The sequence below is a fragment of the Bufo gargarizans genome, chromosome 2 (assembly GCF_014858855.1).
Source record: "Bufo gargarizans isolate SCDJY-AF-19 chromosome 2, ASM1485885v1, whole genome shotgun sequence".
NCBI classification, from domain to species: domain Eukaryota; kingdom Metazoa; phylum Chordata; class Amphibia; order Anura; family Bufonidae; genus Bufo; species Bufo gargarizans.
Window position 1 is genome coordinate 505,267,394 of NC_058081.1, and position 19,131 is coordinate 505,286,524.

The 19,131-nt window shown below is 42.1% G+C and overlaps 1 protein-coding gene across 2 annotated transcripts in view; it reads right to left on the minus strand.

Annotated features, from left to right (window-relative positions):
* UHRF1BP1L (UHRF1 binding protein 1 like) overlaps positions 1-19,131 on the minus strand; it is a 149,956-nt gene that overhangs the window by 45,689 nt on the left and 85,136 nt on the right. For both annotated transcript variants that reach the window (XM_044281273.1, XM_044281274.1), the window contains exons 9-12: positions 14,157-14,240; positions 13,641-13,823; positions 11,413-11,525; positions 4,175-4,316 (exon numbers count right to left, since the gene is read on the minus strand). In XM_044281273.1, coding sequence (XP_044137208.1) covers positions 4,175-4,316; positions 11,413-11,525; positions 13,641-13,823; positions 14,157-14,240 — 522 coding nt within the window. The remainder of the gene's footprint in view (positions 1-4,174; positions 4,317-11,412; positions 11,526-13,640; positions 13,824-14,156; positions 14,241-19,131) is intronic.

A 19,131-nucleotide genomic window follows, 5' to 3' on the forward strand; every position in this document is an offset into this window, starting at 1 on the left:
GAAGTCTTTGCTGCCCATTTCAGTTACAGAAATGAAAGCTGAGCTTTGATTGGTTGTTTTCTTTTAGATAGTTTTAAGAAATGAGGCATTGTTAAGTGGTTTCATTAATAGACATTGTGCACATTTTTTATTATTATTGGATGCCCATGGAAACAGCCATTTATCCCCCTGCCGTCAACAGAACAGCTTTACCATAGGTGCTCTCACAAACCATTGTCCTCAGGAGTAAAATAGAATTCCGAATTTAGCTTCATATGTGAATAGAGAAGAAAACATTAATGGGGTTGTGCAGGCAGTATGTATCCTCAGGATAGGACATCAATATCTGATTGGCAGGGGTCTGACAGCAAGCAGCCCCCCGAACAGCTGTTTGAAGAGGAGGCAGAGCTCCATGCCCTTACAGAGGTGGCATAGTGCAATTACAAGTACTCACTCCATTCGAGTGAATAGAGCGAGTACTTGTACACTGCACTGCCAAGACGGCGTGCAGTGTAATGAAGAGGAAGTAACAGTCATATGGAGCGCCGCCTCAAACAGCCGATTGGACCCCCGTTGATCGGATATTGATGACCTATCCTGAGGATAGGTCATCAATATATACTGCCTGCACAACCCCTTTAAGTAATTGAAAATCCAGTACAACCAAAGGGGATATTTATTAAAACTACTGCAAGAGAATAGTTTGACCACTACCCATGGAAACCAATCAGATTTCAGTTCTCATTCTTCGAGGCTAAAGATTTGTGCCCTTTTTAGATGCACAATTTTAGTGTAAATGTAGGTGGCATAAAATCTTTAACGTCTATGTTTTACCAAATTTTGTACAGTTAGGTCTATATATTTTTGGACAGAGACAACATTTTTCTAATTTTGGTTCTGTACATTACCACAATGGATTTTGAACAAAACAATTCAAATGCAGTTGAAGTTCAGGCTTTCAGCTTTAATTCAGTGGGTTGAACAAAATGATTCCATAAAAATGTGAGGAACTAAAGCATTTTTTAACTCAATCCCTTCATTTCGGGGGCTCAAAAGTAATTGGACAAATTAAATAATTGTAAATGAAATGTTAATTTCTAATACTTTTGCAAAGAAAAGGGGGTTAGTCAGCACCTCCCAATGCGCAGGTGCTTGCTGCCATGGCAAAGACCTAGAGAAAAAAAAGACAATGCACCAGCACCCTGCAAATCAGATAAAGTACCATAATGCCATAGTCACAAAAATTATAGTGCTAATGCTACGCTTATTTATAGAGTGAGATGCTTGGCAAATGCATTTTGTACAAAACCATTTGAGCCCGTCTGCCAAACGTCAAGGCGATCTCTGTAAGACGGGAACCTAACACTAAATACTACCTGTTATGCACCATAATGGCCGCCATAAAGTTCAGGAAGTGTTGGATCCACATGCATGCTGGATGATAGAAAAAATAAAATAAAAAGGTGGTTACTTGTGCAGAACAGTGCACTCCTGATTAGCCTGTCTGCCCCATAGGCTGATTTTAATTAGTTTCAGTATAAAGCGGTAGCCTGCTCTCACTACATTCATTGGAAGCCGTCTGGCACAAGGAAAGGTATAGAGTGGGCTCGGCATGCATGTTGGTACCTGCATCCCTTGTAATGGAGGCCATTTTGACACCAGAAATTGTAAAACAGCAGAGTGGACCCAGCATGGATGTGGATCCAACACTTCCTGAACTTTATGGCGGCCATTATGGTGCATAACAGGTAGTATTTAGTGTTAGGTTACCATCTTACAGAGATAGCCTTGACGTTCGGCAGACAGGCTCAGATGGTTTTGTACCAAATGCATTTGCCAAGCATCTCACTTTATAAATAAGTGTAGCATTAGCGCTATAATTTTTGTGACTATGGCATTATTGTACTTTATCTGATTTGCAGGGTGCTGCTGCATTGTCTTTTTTTCTCAATTTCTAATACTTTGTAGAAAACCCTTTGTTGGCAATGACTGCCTGAAGTCTTGAACTCATGGACATCACCAGACGCTGTGTTTCCTCCTTTTTAATGCTCGGCCAGGCCTTAACTGCAGCGGTTTTCAGGTGCTGGTTGTTAGTGGGCCTTTCTGTCTGAAGTTTAGTCTTTAACAAGTGAAAAGCTCTATTGGGTTCAGATCAGGTGACTGACTTGGCCATTCAAGAATATTCCACTTCTTTGCTTTAATAAACTCCTGGGTTGCTTTGGCTTTATGTTTTGGGTCATTTGCCATCTGTATTATGAAATGCCGACCAGTTTAGCTGCATTTGGCTGGATTTGAGCACACAGTATGTCTCTGAAAACCCCAGAATTCATCCGTCTGCTTCTGTCCTGTGTCCCATCATCAATAAACACTAGGGACCCAGTGCCACTGGCAGCCATGCATGCCCAAGCCATCACATTGCCTCCGACGTGTTTTACAGATGATGTGGTATGCTTTGGATCATGAGCTGGACCATGCCTTCTCCATACTTTTTTCTTTCCATCATTCTGGTAGAGGTTAATCTTGGTTTCATCTGTCCAAAGAATGTTCTTCCAGAAGTGTGCTGTTTTTTTAAGATGTCCAATCTAGCTTTCTTATTCTTGAGGCTTATGAGTGGCTTGCACTGTGCAGTGAACCCTCTCTATTTACTTTCATGCAGTCTTCTCTTTATGGTAGATATAGGATATTGATACGCCTATATCCTGGAGAGTGTTGTTCACTTGGTTGGTGAAGGGGTTTCTCTTTACCGTGGTAATTATTCTGCAATCATCCACCACTGTTGTCTTCCGTGAGCGTCCAGGTCTTTTTGCATTGTTGAGGTCACCAGTGCTTTCTTTCTTTCTTAGAATGTACCAAACTGTAGATTTTTCCACTCCTAATAGTGTAGCAATTTCTTGGATGTTTTTTTTCTGTTTTCGCAGATGAAGGATGGCTTGTTTCACCTGCATGGAGAGCTCCTTTGACTGAATGTTTACTTCTCTGCAAAATCTTTAAAATGCAAGCACCACAACCCAAATCAACTCCAGGCCTTTTATGTGCTTAATTGAGAATGAAAAAATGAAGGAATTACCCACACCTGCCCGATTACTTTTGGTCCCTTTAAAAACAGGGTGCCACATGTAAAGGAGCTGAAACTCCTAAACCCTTATCCAATTTTATTGTGGCTACCCTCAAATGAAAGTTAAAAGTCTGAACTTTATGTCCATTATATAATTTGAATATGTTTTAGGAAACAGGTAATAAAAAAAAAATTGTGTCAGTGTCTAAATATATATGGACCTAAGTGTATGCACAGAGCGCAGTTTTGATAAATTAGGCGCATTTTTGGTCCTTTTCAGCCATCTTGAATATACAGTATTTTTGGACTATAAAACAAACTTCTTTCCCCCAAAAGCGGGGGAAAAATGGGGGTGAGTCTTTTAGTCAGAATGCTAATGAACCCTTCTATTATGGCAGTGGTAATCAGCATTCGGGAGGCATGGGGAGGTGAGGGCAGCACTGCGTTGGCTGTATTCACCATCCCTGGTCTTCTTCCTGGTCCCGCTCTGCACTCTGTCCTGACTGTGTACAGCGTAAGGACGTAGTGCATGTAGACACACACTATACCTGACACTGTGCAACGTCAGGTCACAGTACAGTGCAGACCAGAAGAAACCTGTGCAGTGAGTCCTGGATCTTCAGCATGGCAGCGCTGTCCGGAGCAAGTGAGGCAAGAGTATTTTTTTATTTTTTTTATGTCTAATCCAAGGTCTGATGGGGGTCCGATCTGAGGCCGATTGGGCGTCTGATCTAAATTGGATGGGGGCTGGGCGTCTGATCTCAGTCTGCTGGGGGGCTGATCTAAGGCTGATGGAGGCTGAGGAATGATGGAGGCTGCAGTGGTTTGATCGGAGGCTAATGGATCTTGGGGGGTTTAATGAGGAATGGGGGTCTGATCTGAGTTCTGATAAAGTATGGAAGTCTGCTTTAAGGTCTGATGGAAAATATATATATTTTTTTTCAGATTTTCCTCCTTCAAATGCCAGGTGCATCTTACAGTCCATTGCATCTTATAGTCCGAAAAATACAGTACATTGTATTATATGGTTCCATTTATATGGGTCTATTTCTTCTTATGAACCAGATAAAACTAGTAAACCCAATACTGATGTATCTTCAGGGCTCCTGTAAAATAATTCAAAGAAAAAGCTGTTCTTACTGGGGAAATTCTTTCCATCTGGGAAATAATATTCAGTAAATTCAATATGAATCGCAGACATTTCCTGGGGAAGATACAAGCTCTTCTTGTTGCAGGAAATCATAGTTTTAGGGGAAGATCGACACTGTTCTGCTGTGGAAACCTGGAAGACAAAAGTTAACATTTATGTCAGGGAATGCAATTGAAAAAATGATATCTGGCTAGGAAACGGAATCAGTTACAGTATTTAACCTATTAGTGTCCATAAGCTGTTGAAGGGGTTTTCTCCACAACTGGCATTTATGGCCTATACACAGGATAGGTCATAAATGTCTGATCGCTAGGGATCTCACCGGATCACAAAAACGGGGATACCAAGCCACCTGTTTATCCTCATTGCACAAGGACAGCGAGAGAAAGTTTGAATGGGGCGGTGGTCGAGCATGCGTACTGCTGCACTATTCAAGGTCCATGGGACTGACAGAGACCCCTTTAATGTATGGTATGTGGTCCTGGGCTTTGAACCCGCTACATTATAAATGAATGGCACAGGTTACAGCTCCTATGATCTATAAAATAGTTTTTACATTGTACTAATTGAAAAATTAGTGTAAATTTGTATTTAAAAAAAAAATACAGATTGTGTAGCCAAGCAAAAAAAGTTGATAAAAAGCACCTGATAATTGAGGACCACAACATAGATTTTTGGTGTTAAATGTGAAGCTTTAAAGCTTCAACATTTAATTTGTGAAATTTTGATGGGCTCACATGGCAGTATGCTTGGGGCGCTTTACATCCCTACTGACTGCAGGCATTAGTGGGGCAAGACACACTCTTTAAAGTCAATATACTTATGTTAGCATTTTAAATGTTTAAAATCCAGAGGAATGGAGGCCATTAAAAAGGATCGCTCAGGCTCTTCAATTGCTTTATGCTTATTCTGTGTACACAGGTTCCCTCTGGGGTCTCTGTTCTCACAGTCCAGCCATCCATAAATCCCATCTGCAATGAATTTCATTCTTGGAGGAGGATGAATGCTTTGAGGCAGATATGATATGGAATGGAAAATTGCATCTATAGATTTTACATTAGACATAAATGCTTACGTCTCAGGGCTAATACAGACTCATGAAAAACGTATTTGTGCGTTGCAGAGGGGGGAGGGTCACCTGAGATTCTGACAAATTCCTCCTATAGCACTAATATGAAAAACAGGAAAGTAAAAAATAAAATAAAAATCTAACATACCTACCATTACAATTATTATATTAGACAAATTGAAATACAAATCGCTGTCCCGACCCATTTCCCTGTGGAGTCCTACGCAGGGGACTAAAAAAGACATTCAAACCATGCTCACTCAGGTAGTTGGGGTACATGGTGGTCACGTGGAAAAAAACAAGCAGAAAAAACTATGGGATAAAAACAAGGGCGCCAACAGGACCGTGAGGAAAAGGAATTAGAAGGGATGCAAGTGGTAAGACAGAGAAGGCTGCTCTGGTGTAAGCGAGGCTAAACACCACAAATTTACAACGGAAAATCAGCAACAAGGTGGATAACAAGGGGAAGGGACCCACCCCAAGTATCACACCTTTGGCAGTAAAAGTGGGTAAATGAGCGCCAATCTCAGAGATAACAGATCAAATGCAAGTATACTATAGGATAGTGACACCCACAGACACAGTGGAATAGCGTGTGGGGTTAATTAGTGCATACGAGAGTAAGGTAAAATAAGGTGCGTTAAGACAATAGATATAACACTAGGTAGAACATAAAATTTAATAAAAGCAAGATCATTTTTTGAAATATTATTGATCTTAAAGATCCACTCACTTCACTGCGGGGGGGGGGGGGTCGCCACCAGGATAAACTCGAGACACCTGGGGTACATGATGGGTTCCATGGATCCACAGGAGCAACACCAGGCTCATACCACAGGGCATAGGCCCCATCATCCAGCACATACATCGTTCCTTGGGCCCATGGGGGACCTCCTATTGTTTATTATATGAAGTGGCTATAGATACGTTATATATTGTCTTAAGGGTGCAACTGGAGACAATATTATGTAGCCCAACTACATCATGTACCCCAACTATCTGAGAGAGCATGGTCTGAATGTGTTTTTTTGTCCCGGATAAACTGGGGATGACTCCACGAGTCAGGAATTTGTGAATTTGACAATATTTCAATCTGTGCAATTTAATGGATATATAGGAGAATATATCATTGGAATCATCATTGTAAGAAGTATTTCAGTTACAGTATTGCTATCTGTGTAGTGACAAACCGTTGTTACTGAACGCACGAGTGATACCTAATCACAGCACTGTCATTTTAATAGCAGTATAATTAAGGTTACGTTTTGTAGGTGGCCATTCTGTGGGAAACATTTCTATGCTGTGGCCAAATGACATTACATCTGGAGGCAACGCTACTGAAGCTTCTATTAGTTGAAAACACTCGGCTGTCAAGTTATTCATGCACTTCCAAGAAGAATAACAGAGGAATAGCAGATTTCTAAGGAAGGATGCTCCAGAGTTATTTTGTGCATAATACAAGTAATAACTAAAATAGACAGAGTCCTCATTAACCCCTAAAGTAGAGAATAAGAACCTCTACTAATTAGTTAATCCCTTCCTGAAGTTGGGAGTTCAAATATGGCAGTGGCTCAGGTGCTGAGCCAGCGCCATAGTCGGCGGGTGACCGCTATTTTATACAGCAGACACCGGGGTACAGTAAATATGTGGCCACAGGATGAGAAAGGCGCTCATAGGGTAAATAGGTAAAGATGAAACAGCGTTCTTCAATTTAAGATGAGTATGTGCTGCTCACCTGTTTAGGTTGCACCGATTGGGTGCAACCGTGATGAAGGTCCGCTGGATTAGCTAGGTATCAGGTTGGAGCTGCCGCGTCCAAAGGAACAAGGGGCGAGGGCCAAGTCGCCACTTCGTTAATTACTAGAAATACTGACAGTGCCCGTCACGACCTTTGTGGTCTGGCGATCTGGTGGACGTGAGGCGCAAATCACAACCGGTTTTGAGAAGTACGGGTTTATTGAGAGACAACGTGTTTCGGGGTGCGCATGACCCCTTTATCAAGTCTGGTGTGCTGCAGCTGGATGTTTGCTGTTTGTTTAATGCTCCCCTGGGGTATTCTGACCTGGCTACTGCACGTGGTGCGTGCTGTAAGGACATGTGCAGTAGCCGGGTCACAATACCCCAGCTACATCAGCCTCACCACCGCAACAGCATTGCCTAACCAAGTATAATAGCAAAGCCACAGCGCTTCAGCCACATCTAATTCATCTCTGGCAAAGCATTGTACTACATAGTCAGTAAAAGTGACTGGGGAGCATTAAACGAACAGCAAACATCCAGCTGCACCTGCAGCTGCAGCACACCAGACTTGATAAGGGGTCATGCGCACCCCGAAACGCGTTGTTTCTCAATAAAGCCGTACTTGTCAAAACCGGTTGTAATTTGCGCCTCACGTCCACCAGCTCGCCAGACCACAAAGGTCGTGACGGGCACTGTCAGTATTTCTAGTAATTACCGGGGGTACAGTGTCTGTGATCGGACATTTAACTTTTCAGTGCTGTGGTCAATGGCTCCCTCTAATGACTGACTCAGGCAGGGCTTAATAGGAACACAATGATATCACCAATTTGCCATAGACTGCAATACTATTTTATTGCAGTCTATGATATAAGCAATCCAAAAATCTATATTTCAAGCTCCCTAGCAGGACTGAAAATAGAGTTGGAAAAAAGTTCTTAAAACTTATAATTTAAAAATCCCCCTTTTCCACATTTCATAAATAAAAAAATAAAATAAATAAACCTCAATGGTATCACCAGATCTGAAAATGACCAAACTATAAAATATAAAAGTATTTATTCTGGACAATGATAAAAGGAGTCCGCTTCCCAAAACATAATAAAAAAAAAAAAAAAAAAAAAAAAAAAAAAGAAGGGTCAAAATGTCATACATTCCCCTAAAATGTTATCAATAAAAATTACAGCTCGCAATGCAAAAAATGAGCCCCAACACAGCTCTATAGGTGGAAGTTTAAAAATATCAATGTCAGAATATGGCATTTCAAAATATTTTTTTTCTACACATTTGGCATTATTGTAACCATACTGACCCGCAGAATAAAGATTATGTGTCATTTTTATTGCATACTGAACACTATTAAAAACTGCAAAACAATGATACAATTGCAGTTTCTTTTTCAATACTATCCCATTAATACGTTTTACATTTTTCCAGCTTCCCCTACATAATATAGAATATAAAAAAAAAACTCATAGGGTTATGTGAAAAGACAAATAGATTTATGGCTTTTGGAAGGCAGAGAGTAAAAGATGAACCCGCAAAAACAAAAAATGACAGCAAGTGATAATATATTTTAATGGGGTTATACCACAAATTTAAAACTCACATATCTGGAGGACTTTTTTTTTCCTTTGTGTGAGTGAGCAGCACCTGCATCACCCAGGATGCAATGCAACTAGCGCTTGTTAACCAGGTTCTCTCTTGCATAGAAAATAGTCCCTCAAATAGCACCCCAGACAGAGGTCACACTATATTTTTTCCGGAAGAGTAAAAATACTCCTCTTCCCATTTTTGAGGTAATTCAAATACATAATACATAGACTTGCACTTGCTTACATCTGCATTAGAGGCTCCATTGGTCCCCTCAGTCGCAGATCCTGTCAAAAAGATCAGACAAAAAATGCCTTGTATGTAGGACTTTGATAAGAAGACAAGATCGTGAACAGAAACTGAACAGACTCCATTATGGTCAGTGGAGTCTACTCTGTTCCTGTCAGTTACGTGCCCGATCCAGCACTCAATTATTTTCAGTTGGTCTGTTCATTTAACAGAGCAGAACAACAGAAATATATAGGTGCGGTGTGAATGTGCCCTCCCATCAGCTTCTCCAACATACAGTCCCATGTAAATAACCACCCCCTTCCATTAGCTTCTCCAACATACAATCCCATGTAAATAACCACTCCTCCCGTCAGCTTCTCCAACATACAGTCCCATGTAAATAACCACCCCCTCCCATTAGCTTCTCCAACATGCAATCTAATGTAAATAACCACTCCTCCCGTCAGCTTCTCAAACATACAGTCCCATGTAAATAACCACCTCCTACTGTATATCTGAACGGATGCGTTTGTGCAGATCCATTACGGTTACGCACCAAGCGCAAATGTGAAAGTAGCCTTAGGCCTCATGCACACGGCCGTCCCATGTACTGTGGACAGCAATTTGCTGTCCCCAATGCACAGAAAACATCCATGCGGATTCCGCAGACAGATCCAGACTCATTCAACTTGAATGGGTCTGTGATCGGTCCGCACCCCTGCAGTGCGGAGGCACGGAGAGAAACCCCACGGACGCACTCCACAGTGCTTCTGTGGCTCCGCTACACACCGGACCTTCCGGAATGTGGACCTATTCAAGCGATGAGCACACGGCTGTGCCCGTATATTGCGGACCTGCTGTTTGTGGGCCGCAATATGGGCAACGGCTGTGTGCATATGGCCTTAGACAGAAAAATAAAACACACAGCACACACACCCACTCAAAGCAAAGAAATAAACCACTTTTTTTTTTTTACACTCCTGCTGAACAGTATAACCAGGAGTCTGAAGCCTCAGCCGATCGCTGCTTCCCCTCACTGTTGAGTGCAGTAGTGAAGACTGTACCATGGACTTTCTACTGAAGCCATGTTCAGTACCGCCTCAGCAGGGAGGAGAAGCAGCGTTCGGCTGAGGCTTCAGACTCCTCATTATAGAGATTAGCGAGGATCTCAGAGTTTTGACCCCCGCTAAAGCTAACTTCCCACCAAGACCCCTTACCCCACCAGGCGCCATCCGGTAAGGATCGTGTGCCGCTGCCGGACTCTTCCCCCTCATGGCAGAGCAGCATGTTCAATGGTAGGCAACCCGTTCAAGCCGACCAATAACAAAGCTCCTTGATGTACGGAGCTTTGCTTTGGTTGTTTCAGGCAGCAGCAACATCGTTTTAAGAAGTAAAATGGCCTGAACAAGAGTCTATGACGCTTGTACAGGCGTTATTGCGACCTCTGGCCACAGAGATACATATGGTATGTAACGCCACCACAATTTACTTCTGCACTGTCTAGATATAGATATATATTTCTATGTAAGTGAGTAGTTACAAAGTAGTCACAAAGAGGGGAGGAGAAGGGAAGCAACTATTGAGCATATCAGTCCTTCATTGAAAAGAAGAGAAGGTGGACCAGAAGAATAGACGGCAGGGGATGCTATCAGAGAGGGGATGCATTTATACAGAAAATCACAGAAATGGAAGGAGGAGCAGGCACAGCCATATGTACCACCTAATCAAGGCGCTCTATTGGATAGGAAGGGCAAAAGTGCAGAGGAATGCTACTCCCAAGGTAAAATAGGAGCGCATTCACACTTGAAGGTGCCACTCCCTCAAGCAAATACTACATAGACAAAAAAAAATTATCACAGAAAAAACTAAGGTAAAAACATCCTGCACAGTATGATATATAAATTTGCGCCAAGGTGGTCTCAGGTTGTCTATGTAGTATTTGCTTGAGGGAGTGGCACCTTCAAGTGTGAATGCGCACCTATTATCTTGGGAGTAGCATTCCTCTGCACTTTTGCCCTTCCTATCCAATAGAGCGCCTTGATTAGGTGGTACATACAGGTGTGCTTGCTCCTCCTCCCATTGGTTGCATGATGTACATGGAGGTGACTAGGAGCAGCACACTATATGGCCGGCGTCTGCGCTCCTGAACATAGAAGCCCAACGGCTTAGGTAGGTTTAGCGTAGGACCCGTCTGACCTGAGACCACCTTGGCGTTCGGTAGGCGGGCACAGATGTGTTTTGATCAAAATATATTGGCTAAGTGTCTCAGATATTATCATATCAGAGTGAGGACTTTGTCCATATAGAATGCTTGCATCTACTTTACTAAGTGCAGTATTACCTTATTTCTGTGATTTTCTTCAATAATATGGCCAGTGATATCCGCAGATTTATATATTAAACCGTGCAGGATGTTTTTACCTTTGTTTTTTTCTGTGATATTTTCCTTTTCATTACATAGTAATACATTTTGTGGGTTAACCCCTTTAAAATGCTGTGGGCTGCAATTCTGGGACCCCCGCCTATCATTACAACAGGGGAACACTCTGTTGTAGAATATAAAAGCAGGATAAAAATGCAATGAAATATGTAACTCACTTGAAAAATGTTAAAATCAGCAAGCCTAACCACAAAACAGCTAGACATTAGTTTGGATTTCAGCTGCTCCAACGTTGCTGTGAGAAAAGATGCTTTACTGCTGGATTCAGACCCTGAAAAAACATACAACTGTAAATACCGATATAGGTTACCATTTTATCATTCTGGGTTCTGCTGAACTTAATGGAGCAGTCTGGTTTACAAGAACAATTACCAGATAGCCTGTTACATTAATTAGTAGATCATTCCTAATTACCTGGGTTGTGCAGCCAGTAATATAGATGACCTAACCTCAGGATAGGTCATCAATATCTGATCAGTGGGGGGTTTAACTCCTGGCACCCCTGCCGATCAGCTGTTTGAACGGGAGGCGGTGCTCATACGAGCACTGCTTTCTCTTCAACATTACACTGAGCGTCGTCTCACTTGCAGGGGTGGCGGTGTAGTGTAAATACAAGTGCTTGATGCATTCAAGTGACTGAAACAAGAACTTGTAATTACACTGTGCGGTCAAGACTTTCAAGACAATGAGCAGTGTAATCTTGAAAAGGAAGTAGCGCTCACACGAGCTGATCAGCGGGGGTGCAGGGTGTCAGACCCCCACTGTTTAGATAATGATGACATATCCTGAGGATAGGTCATCAATACTACTGGCTGCACAACCCCTTTAATAACAAAATGTAATAGCTGTAATGGAGAGTAGCTACAAGGAGTGTCTCTTGGTGGTTCTGACGGTATATTGGACAGTGGTCCAGATTTACTAAAGCAGTCAATGACATAAGCATAAACAGGATATCTAGACCTGCACCAGATTTATCACAGTGGCTCAGGCCCAATGACACGGTATATCTGAAGCATGACTAGACACTTTTGTCTCATTCTATACCAACTATCAGTAGGCTTTGAAACAGAATTTTATGCCAGAATTGTGGGACAATTTGGGCATAAACTATGCACCCTGGGTCTGCCCTCTTCCATGTGAAGCACCACCATTCCAATGAAGCCCCTTTCAAGCAGGTTGAAAAATAAAGTGTACAAACCCTAGCTACACCAAAAAGTGCTAATTTGCTTCACTTTTTAGACAGATTTTAGGTGTAGACACATTAGTAAATCTGGGCCTCTGTGATGATTTTTATGAAGGCTTCTAACAAAAAAGGCTAGTAGAGAAACCCTTGCCCATCGCCAATAAATCTGATCATACAATGAAACACTGGACCCTCCCACTGAGAAGCAGCAGCGGTGGTGCGGGGACCAGGAGTGGCGAAGGGAGCAGGGTAAGTAGATTCCCTGTGAGGGGCCCGGCACATGGTACCAGTGCTGCTGTCTGGTCTATGTTTACAGGCTGCAATGGTGACGTATCCGTATATAGCATGTGACTGCTGTAGCCATTCGTTGGCCTCAGCAGTATATGCCGCTGTGATGGCTAACCTCCGGCACTCTAGCTGTGGTTAAACTACGACTCCCAAGATATCCTCTTGCTTGGCTGTTCTCAGAACTCCATAGAAATGAATGGAGCATGGTGGGAGTCGTAGTTTCACCACAGTTGAAGTGTTGGAGGTTAGCCATCTATACTATATGGCATGAGACCACTAACTGGCTGTAGTAGTCACGCACTTAAGGCTACTTTCACACTGACATTTCTGGGTCCACTTGTGAGATCCGTTTCAAGGCTCTCACAAGCGGCCCAAAACGGATCAGTTCAGCCCCAATGCATTCTGCATGGATAAGGATCCGCTCAGAATGCATCAGTTTGGCTCCGTTCCGCTCTAGAGGTGGACACCAAAACGCTGTTTGCAGCGTTTTGGTGTCCGCCTGGCGATGCAGAGCCAAACTTATTCGTCCTGACTTACAATGTAAGTCAATGCGGATGGATCCGTTTTCACTGACACAATATGGTGCAATAGAAAATGGATCCGTCCCCCAATGACTTTTAATGTAAGTCAGGACGGATCCGTTTACACTTAGACTTTTTTTTAAGAGAGTAATGCAAACGTATCCGTTCTGAACGGATACAAACGATTGCATTATCGGTGCAGATCCGCACCGAACGCAGGTATGAAAGTAGCCTTATAAAGGCAGTGTCACCGCCTCAGCATGTAAACACCGGAAGTAAGGGAATGGTGGGAGATTAAGAGGAAAATATCTGATCTTTTATGACATTGGGGAGATTCTCAAATACGTAGGACAACCCCTTTAAGTAAACAAAACATGTGCCCAGTATATCTCACCTGGGTGTCCATACTGATGGGATATGTTTGGCATGGATTTTGAAGGAGACCCAGAAACATGATCTTTTACCGCTTGTTTCAACATATCTGCATTACACTTAAACTCCTGAAGCAGCTCCTGGGCCCAAGAACATCTTGTCTTTGTGGCATCGCCGTAATACATCCAGTGGCTGCAGCTGTCTCCTGGGAAGGTAAGAGTCACACATGAATATGTCCGGAACAGCACCGCGTGGTCCGAAAGACACTCATCTCATCACTATTTATCACGATTTACAATTGGGGGAAAGTAAATATAAGAGGACATTATATTAGGGCTTATGGATGAAACTATCTTCTGAAAAAGTGAAGGCACTGCTCGCCAGCTCATCATCCAGCACCTATCATATTCCATGGATTTCTATCTCTATTTTTATGCATGTTTTAAGTCATATTTTCAAGGAATGTCATGTAATCACTATAATATTCACTGCAGGAATAAGGGTAACCATAGAAGACAATAAAAAAAAACATACAAACCTTCCCTGTGATATGGGTAATAGTCCACCGTCAGCTGGTTAAATGACAACTGCATGGCTCCTCCTGTAATTCTCCTGTCCAGATCTGTAAAATAATTGTGTTAATACTTCATAGTAAGGATGAGAGATAGATATGATAGATGTGCCTGTAACTAAATGGTACTGTTACTGAGGCAGTGCAGATGACTGGGTCTCACAGTATATCAGTGCTATAACCCACATGGACACCTTAGTGGCGGAATGCTACTGGCCTCATAGTGCGCTGCACATCTGTTCCTCTCTAGTGTTGCCACACATAGGGCGACTCGCACAGAATCGCTCTGCGACTTATTTGTACCTTCGTTTCTAATAACTCATCCAGAGAATGCATTTCAATGAAGAGACATGTCTCTAAATCCTGAATCGGTGAATCGAAACCTGTTTGACCCCTTAAGGACCCTGCCATTTTTCACCTTAAGGACCAGACTGATTTTTGCTAATCTGACATGTCACTTTATGTGGTGATAACTTTAAAACGCTTTTACTTATACAGGCCATTCTGAGAGTGTTTTCTCGTCATATATTGTACTTCATGACAGTGGTAAATTTGAATCAAAATATTTCATTTTTATTTATAAAAAAAAAAATACTAAATTGACCAAAAATATGGAAAATTCGCAACTTTCCAAATTTAAATTTCTCTGGTTTTAAAACAGATAGTGATGCCTCATATAATAGTTATTACTTTATATTTTCCATAGGTCTACTTCATGTTTGGATCATTTTGTGAGTGCCATTTTATTTTTTGGGGACGTTAGAAGGCATGGAAGTTTAGAAGCAAATCTTGAAATTTTTCGAAAAATTTCCAAAACCCACTTTTTAACCGCAAGATCGCGGTCCGGAGGCGGCTGTCTCAGGCAGAGTCACGCGTCTACGCGTCATATCGCGAGACTTCCTGTGAACGCGCGCACACAGGCGCGCGCGTTCACAGGATCGGCAAGTAAGAGAGTGGATCTACAGCCTGCCAGCGGCGATCGTTCGCTGGCAGGCTGTAGATGTGATTTTTTTAACCCCTAACAGGTATATTGGACGCTGTTTTGATAACAGCGTCTAATATACCTGCTACCTGGTCCTCTGGTGGTCCCTTTTGCTTGGATCGACCACCAGAGGACACAGGCAGCTCTGTAATAAGTAGCATCAAACACCACTACACTACACCCCCCCTGTCACTTATTAACCCCTGATCACCCCATATAGACTCCCTGACCACCCCCCTGTCATTGATCACCCCCCTGTCATTGATCAACCCCCTGTCATTGATCACCCCCCTGTAAGGCTCCATTCAGACGTCCGTATGTGTTTTACGGATCCACGGATCGGATCCGCAAAACACATATAGATGTCTGAATGGATCCTTACAGGGGGGTGATCAGGGAGTCTATATGGGATGATCACCCCCCTGTAAGGCTCCATTCAGACGTCCGTATGTGTTTTACGGATCCACAGATCGGATCCGCAAAACACATACGGACGTCTGAATGGAGCCTTACAGGGGGTGATCAATGACAGAGGGGTGATCACCCCATATAGACTCCCTGATCACCCCCCTGTAAGGCTCCATTCAGACGTCCGTATGCGTTTTGCGGATCCGATCCATGGATCCGCAAAATACATACGGACCTCTAAATAGAGCCTAACAGGGGGGTGATCAATGACAGGGGGGTGATCAGGGAGTCCATATGGGGTGATCACCCCCCTGTAAGGCTCCATTCAGACGTCCTTATGTGTTTCGCGGATCCATGGATCTGCAAAACATGGACACCGCGGATCCGCAAAACACATACGGACGTCTGAATGGGGCCTTACAAGGGGGTGATCAATGACAGGGTGGTGATCACCCCATACAGACTCCCTGATCACCCCCCTGTAAGGCTCCATTTAGACATTTTTTTGGCACAAGTTAGCGGAAATTGATTATTATATATATATATTTTTTCTTACAAAGTCTCATATTCCACTAACTTGTGTCAAAAAATAAAATCTCACATGAACTCACCATACCCCTCATGGAATCCAAATGCGTTAAATTTTTTAGACATTTATATTCCAGACTTTTTCTCACGCTTTAGGGCCCCTAAAATGCCAGGGCAGTATAAATACCCCACATGTGACCCCATTTCGGAAAGAAGACACCCTAAGGTATACGCTGAGGGGCATATTGAGTCCATGAAAGATTGAACTTTTTGTCCCAAGTTAGCGGAAAGGGAGACTTTGTGAGAAAAAAAAAAATATATCAATTTCCGCTAACTTGCGGCCAAAAAAAAAAAAATCTTCTATGAACTCGCCATGCCCCTCATTGAATACCTTGGGGGGTCTTCTTTCCAAAATGGGGTCACATGTGGGGTATTTATACTGCCCTGGCATTTTAGGGGCCCTAAAGCGTGAGAAGAAGTCTGGGATCCAAATGTCTAAAAATGCCCTCCTAAAAGGAATTTGGGCCCCTTTGCGCATCTAGGCTGCAAAAAAGTGTCACACATGTGGTATCGCCGTACTCAGGAGAAGTAGGGCAATGTGTTTTGGGGTGTCTTTTTACATATATCCATGCTGGTTGAGAGAAATCTCTCTCTATAATGACAACTTTGTATAAAAAAAATAAATGGGAAAGTTGACTTTTAGAGAGATATTTCTCTCACCCAGCATGGGTATATGTAAAATGACACCCCAAAACACATTGCCCAACTTCTCCTGAGTATGGCAATACCACATGTGTGAAACTTTTTTGCAGCCTAGGTGGGCAAAGGGGCCCACATTCCAAAGAGCACCTTTAGGATTTCACAGGGCATTTCTTTTTTTTTTACACATTTTGATTTCAAACTACTTCTCACACATTAGGGCCCCTAAAATGCCAGGGCAGTATAACTACCCCAAAAGTGACCCCATTTTGGAAAGAAGACACCCCAAGGTATTTCGTGATGGGCATAGTGAGTTCATGGAAGTTTTTATTTTTTGTCACAAGTTAGCGGAATATGAGACTTTGTAAGGAAAAAAAACAAAATAAAAAAATCATAATTTTCCACTAACTTGTGACAAAAAATAAAAACTTCCATGAACTCACTATGCCCATCAGCGAATACCTTAGGGGGTCTACTTTCCGAAATGGGGTTATTTGTGGGGTTTTTCTACTGTCTGGGCATTGTAGAACCTCAGGAAACATGACAGGTGCTCAGAAAGTCAGAGCTGCTTCAAAAAGCGGAAATTCACATTTTTGTACCATAGTTTGTAAACGCTATAACTTTTACCCAAACATTTTTTTTTTTATCAAAGACATGTAGAACAATAAATTTAGAGAAAAATTTATATATAGATGTCGTTTTTTTAAAAAAAATTTACAACTGAAAAGTCATTTTTTTTCAAACATTTAGTTACATTTTGATTAACAACAAAAAAAGTAAAAATGTCAGCAGCAATGAAATACCACCAAATGAAAGCTCTATTAGTGAGAAAAAAAGGAGGTAAAATTCATTTGGGTGGTAAGTTGCATGAACGAGCAATAAACGGTGAAAGTAGTGTAGTGCAGAATTGTAAAAAGTGGTCTGGTCATTAAGGGTGTTTAAAGGGCTTCTGTCACCCCACTAAACAGTTTTTTTTTTGGTTTTTTTGTGTAGTTATACTCTCGCGCCTGCGCCGTACCTGTCTTCAATCGGCGCAGGCGCATTGAGAGGCGGACGCTCGCTCGGCCGCTCCATCCTCAATGCGCCTGCGCCGGGTGTAGACGTGACGTCATCGGCGCATTGAGGATGGAGCGGCCGAGCGAGCGTCCACCTCTCAGTTCGCCTGCGCCGATTGAAGACAGGTACGGCGCAGGCGCCAGATTTTGAATGCAAACAGGGTCAGCAGAGAACGATCCTATTCCCTGGCCCTGTCAATGAACATGCGGAGGGGGCGTCATTATGATAGGAGGATGCGGCTGCTACCAGCAAGTTGCTGGTAGACAGGTAATTTACATATTATAAAAGTACGTTTTTAGCAAAATCTACTGAACCAAAATGATTAATCACATTATGTATGGATAAATCGCAGTATAGGGATTATAACTACACTTTGTGAGGCTTACATAATAGAAACCACCCAAAAAGGACCCCATTTAGAAACTACACCCCTCAAGGTATTAAAAACTGATTTTACAAACGTTGTTAACCCTTTAGGTGTTCCACAAGAATTAATGGAAAATGGAGATGAAATTTCAGAATTTCACTTTTTTGCCAGATATTCCATTTTAATCTTTTTTTTTTCTGCTAACAAAGAAAAGGTTAGTAGCCAAACAATACTCAATATTTATTGCCCTGATTCTGTAGTTTACAGAAACACCTCATATGTGGTCGTAAACTGCTGTACGGGCACACGGCAGGGCGCAGAAGGAAAGGAACGCCATATGGTTTTTGGAATTCAAATTTGGATGGACTGTTTTTTTGACACCATGTCCTATTTGAAATTTCAATTTTGATTCTAAACTTCTAAGCCTTCTAACGTCCCCAAAAAATAAAATGGCATTCACAAAATGATCCAAACATGAAGTAGACATATGGGAAATGTAAAGTAATAACTATTATATGATGCACCCCTAGAGTAGAAACTCCAAAAAAGTGACCCCATTTTAGAAACTACACCCCTCAAGGTATTCAAAATTAAATTTTTACAAACGTTGTTAACCCTTTAGGTGTTTCACAAGAATTCATTCAAAATGTATATGAAATTTCAGAATTGTACTTTTTTTGGCAGATTTTCCATTTTAATCATTTTTTCCCGTTAACAAAGCAAGGATTAACAGCTAAACAATACTCAATATTTATTGCCCTGATTCTGTAGTTTACAGAAACACGGCATATGTGGTTGTAAACTGCTGTAGGGCCACACGGCAGGGCACAGAAGGAAAGGAACGCCGAATAGTTTTTGGAGGGCAGATTTCACTGGGATAATTTTAACTTTCCATGTCACAT